This window comes from Eumetopias jubatus, unplaced genomic scaffold, assembly GCF_037043125.1.
Source record: "Eumetopias jubatus isolate StellerSeaLion01/CBP00866 unplaced genomic scaffold, mEumJub1_p1.0 scaffold_1, whole genome shotgun sequence".
Lineage (NCBI taxonomy): Eukaryota > Metazoa > Chordata > Mammalia > Carnivora > Otariidae > Eumetopias > Eumetopias jubatus.
The window spans coordinates 211,714,486-211,719,172 of record NW_028274807.1 but is presented as its reverse complement, the minus strand read 5'-3'; the positions used below and the strand labels follow the sequence as shown (position 1 = coordinate 211,719,172).

General features: G+C 44.0%; 1 protein-coding gene across 1 annotated transcript; it reads right to left on the bottom strand.

Annotated features, from left to right (window-relative positions):
* Positions 1 to 1,789: 1,789 nt before the first annotated feature.
* On the bottom strand, positions 1,790 to 2,731 carry LOC114197745 (olfactory receptor 7D4-like). The gene has a single exon (XM_028088886.1). It carries the CDS (start codon positions 2,726 to 2,728, stop codon positions 1,790 to 1,792), a length of 939 nt encoding a protein of 312 aa, XP_027944687.1. The 5' UTR covers positions 2,729 to 2,731.
* Between the last annotated feature and the right edge of the window lie 1,956 nt (positions 2,732 to 4,687).

The following is a 4,687-nucleotide window of genomic DNA, read 5'->3' as shown; positions in this document are numbered from 1 at the left end:
GCATAGCTTTCCAGGGGGCAGGATCCTGCCAATAGGTCTAACTTTTTGGCACAAGATAGGGACACAAATAAATAAATGCTGTGTTTATAAATATGGTGCCCACTACTTTGTGAGGATCCCTATATAAAGAGAATTAACACTAGTTTTCTATAATCACCCCAACAGTTATTTACAAATGAAGAATTTGAGGTTGCTTAGAGGCAGAGAGTAAATAGCCTAGTAAATGGTAAAGTTAGGATTCAAACATTGGAAACTGCCTGAGTCCAAATCTAGTGATCACCAAGAGGGTTCAACAGTCCTCAAATCGGCCTTAGACATTTTTTGCTCTCAGTTCAAGAGATCTACCCATTCTACCCAATCTAGCTCAACCAGTATAAAGGATGCTTTGCCCTCTCAGTTCCCGATTATGGGGAGTCTCTGTCTGGGGCCACTTTCTGCTCTAATCCTTAATCTCTAGGTTCAGGAAAGTTCTCTCCTGGTCTGTGCGGATCTGACCTCCAGTGGTGGTACTCCTGGGGCTGTTCAGAGGGCTCAGCTTTGAACAGAACCCCTCTCCTATGTGGCTTCCTTGGTGCCCTGAGTCAGCTCTGGAGATGGACTCAGCTCCATCTTAACCCATAGCCTGTTCAATCCTCTCTAGTCAGTTTTTCCAAATCTGTCCTGCTGGTAATGGATCCCTCCCCTGTATTGTCCCCTCTCGCTCCATGGCAGTGCAAGCTATTGTAGTTAATATGGTTAAAGGGATGGCGACTGTTCACAGTCTCTGCACTTTTTAGTGGCCAACATAGACCTTGGTGGCCCTCATGGATCATGATGCCTGACACGTCTGAGTGCTTATGCCAGACACTGTTCTGAGTGCCGTTATGCATAATATTTTATCCCCACCAGAAATCTTCAAGAAATGTATTATCATTATTACCGATAAGGGCAAAGAGGCACAGAGAAGTAACTTGTGTAAGATCACACCACTGTGAATAATGGCAGATTTGCACTCAGAACCCTCTTAGTCACTGTGCTCTGCTGCCCCTCAAAATATGGCAAGTGCTATGAAATCTGGACTGGTAGGGGGTTGGTGGTCAGGGTAGGCCTCTTAAGAGCTGACTGTTTTGATTTGAAGCCTGGTTTTGAGAAGGAGCCAGGCATGTGAAGATTTGGCAAAGTGTATGCCAGGCAAGGAAGATAGCAAATAGATTGCTTCTTATGTGGATCAACGAAGGCCAGGATTTTCTTTCAGTTAAAATAGACACTACAATGAGTTTCCTAAGGAAGCTTCTTATTAACATCCTAAGTATAGGTCAATGGCCACCACCAAAACAAGATTTAGTAAGTAAAATTTTATGGGGTGAGGGAGGTCAGTGTGACCCCATCCAGATAGGTAATGGTTTCCACACTGAGACCAGGGAAACCCATGGTCCAGCACTCACAGTGCTAGAAGCTAGAACATAACTGAGAAGGGTAAAGTTGAGTCAGTAACGTGAAACACTTGTCACTCCTGCTCCCGTTTTCCCCAAGGCACTCCTCGATTTGCCTTCTCCCTTGATGCTTGCAGGAGTCTGTGTCCTTGAAATAGTGTATTTTCATGAGAAGTTTAGTTATTGGTTGACCATTCTTTTTCTTGGATGGACGATAAGACTTTTGGTGTGCTGCCTCAAGTCTGTCTTCAGTTCAGGGATGTTTTTCTTCTAGTAAATCATGAATATTATTTATGTTCTATCTTCAGATTACATATTCAGGAACACCAGTTATCAGCACCTTGGATCTCTGTTGTCTGTCCTTAGCTTTGGTTATCTCACTGAGAGTAAGCTCCTCTCCTGAAAAATCTCCTCAGAGCCCTTTTCATGTCCCTGTTCTTCAGACTGTAGATGAAAGGATTCAGCATGGGGGTGACCACTGTGTATATCACTGAGGCTATTGAGCCCTTTCTGGAGGGATGAGTTGTTCCAGAAGTGAGGTAGACCCCAAGGCCTACACCATAGAACAAGGAGACAACCAAGAGGTGAGACCCACAGGTGGAAAAGGCTTTATACTTCCGTGCAACAGAGGAAATGCCCATTATGCAGGAGATAATTCTAGAATAAGAAAAAAGGATCCCAGTCAGGGGAATAACACCCAGCAGGCCAGTTACAAAATACAGCAGGATGTCATTGGCAAGGGTGTCAGAGCAGGCAAGCTTGAGGATCTGAGTAAGTTCACAGAAGAAGTGGGGGATTTCTGTCCCTTTGCAGAAGGACACCCTCAAAAACATCAAGCTTTGCAACAAAGAATATGTCAGGCAGATTAACCAAGAAAGCAGAAGCAGGAGACCACAAAGGTGAGGGTTCATAATGACCGTGTAGCGCAGGGGGTGACAGATGGCCACAAACCGATCATAGGCCATCACTGTCAGGAGCAAATTATCTAGTCCAGCAAAAATCATGAAAAAATACATCTGGGTAAGGCAGCCTTCATACGTGATGGTGTTGCTCCGTGTCTGGATGTTCACTAGCATCTTGAGGACAGTGGTAGAAGTGAAACCTATGTCACTGAGGGACAGGTTGGAGAGGAAGAAGTACATGGGGGTGTGGAGGTGAGAGTCAGAGCTGACTGCCAGGATGATGAGCAGGTTCCCAAGCACGGTGACCAGCAACATGAACAGGAACAGCCCAAAGAGGAGGGGCTGCGAGTCCATATCTTCTGAAAGTCCCAAAAGGATGAATTTTAAAACCCCTGTTTGGTTCCCTGCTTCCATATGACTTATGGAAATTGCCTGGAAAGAGGCAAGAATAATGTTAAAACAATGACAAAACAAGAGCATGCCATACATTTCAAACTCATGAGGTCTTATGTCTTACCTAAGAATTGTGATTTCTTTAGTCGACCAAACTCTCTTCAGTAACACCCTCCCCTTCCTGTTTGTATCACTATTACCAGGATCACCTCTTTAAAATGAATGGCTCAGGGCACCCAGTAGGCTTAGTCAGCAGAACATGGGTCTCTTGATCTTGGGGTTATGAGTTCGAGCCCCATGTTGGGTGTGGAGATTGCTTAAAAATAAAATCTTAAAAAAAATAAAGAGGCTCCTGGGTGGCTCAGTTGGTTAACAATCTGCCTCTGGGGGGTGCCTGGGTGGCTCGGTTGGTTGGGCAGCTGACTTCGGCTCGGGTCATGATCCCAGGGTTCTGGGATCAAGCCCCACGTCGGGCTCCCTGCTCAGTCAGGAGCCTGCTTCTTCCTCTCCCTCTGCCTGCCGCTCTGCCTGCTTGTGCTTTCTCTCTCTGTCTCTCTGTCAAATAAATAAATAAAATCTTTAAAAAAAAAAATCTGCCTTTGGCTCAGGTCATGATCTCAGGGTACTGGGATCACACCCTGCAGGGGGATCCCTGCTCAGTGGGGAGCCTGCGTCTCCCTCTGCCTGCCACTTTCCCTGCTCTCTCTCTCTCTCAAATAAATAAATAAAATCTTTTTAAAATAAAATAAAATAATAAAATGAATATCCCATACCATGTGGGGGTCTCCTCTGCATCATCCCCAACTCATGGTTGTGCAACCTCTGCTGTATAATTCCTATAAGAGGACCACTAACCTCATGAACACCTCCATTCTGCCTGTGTCTGTGGTCTCTTCAAGTCCAGGGAAACAGAAGAGGGAGATCATTAGGACTTGAAGAATTTAGTGATATTTTTTGATCTCATGACGCTCACCAGTGTCTGTCTGGTATCTTATCAGTATCTAGGAACAGCACATTCTCTGTCTGAAGTTTGAGTCAGAGAAGGATGCTGTGCAAAGATTTTATAGATAATTCTTTCGTTATTATAGTAACTCCTGCATTGCTGTCCCAATTTGTCCCTCTCTCACCATCCTAATGATCAAGGTACCATAATATGCTTCAATTCCAAAGACTAAATAAGACACCCTCCCCCTGCCCCAAACCATACATTCTAATTATATCCTGCAAGTTCATATTGTAGTTCCTTCCATTTCTTTAGGTTAGGACGACTATGCCTTTTCTATTTCATTTTCATTTCATATCCCAAGCACTTAACACAGTACCTGATGCTCTCTCTATATTTTGGTTGAGAGAGTGACAGAAGAAATTTTCAGGGTATAGTAGAGACAATTCCCTATCATAAAATCCTTTAACCAGGAAGAGACACCATTTATCATGAAGGCTTTTCAACTCGCATAAAGGGAATGAGAGCCCTACCTTTTATTTCACCCTGTTAAAAAAAAAAAAAAAAGCCTTAGTTTACATTTGAATATTAGGTCTCTGTGACAGGAGGGAGTTTCTTTTTTTTTTTATAATTTTTATTGTTATGTTAATCACCATACATTACATCATTAGTTTTTGATGCAGTGTTCCATGATTCATTGTTTGTACATAACACCCAGTGCTCCACGCAGAATGTGCCCTCTTTAATACCCAGCACCAGGCTAACCCATCCCCCCACCCCCCTCCCCTCTAGAACCCTCAGTTTGTTTTTCAGAGTCCATCATCTCTCATGGTTCGTCTCCCCCTCCGACTTACTCCCCTTCATTCTTCTCCTCCTGCTATCTTCTTCTTTTTTTTTCCTTAACATATATTGCATTATTTGTTTCAGAAGTACAGATCTGTGATTCATGAGTCTTGTACAATTCACAGTGCTCACCATAGCACATACCCTCCCCAATGTCTATCACTCAGCCACCCCATCCCTCCCACCCCCCACCA

Coding starts and splice junctions, on each gene's coding strand:
- LOC114197745 (XM_028088886.1), bottom strand. CDS start 2,728: ATGGAAGCAGGGAACCAAACAGGGGTTTTAAAATTCATCCTTTTGGGA.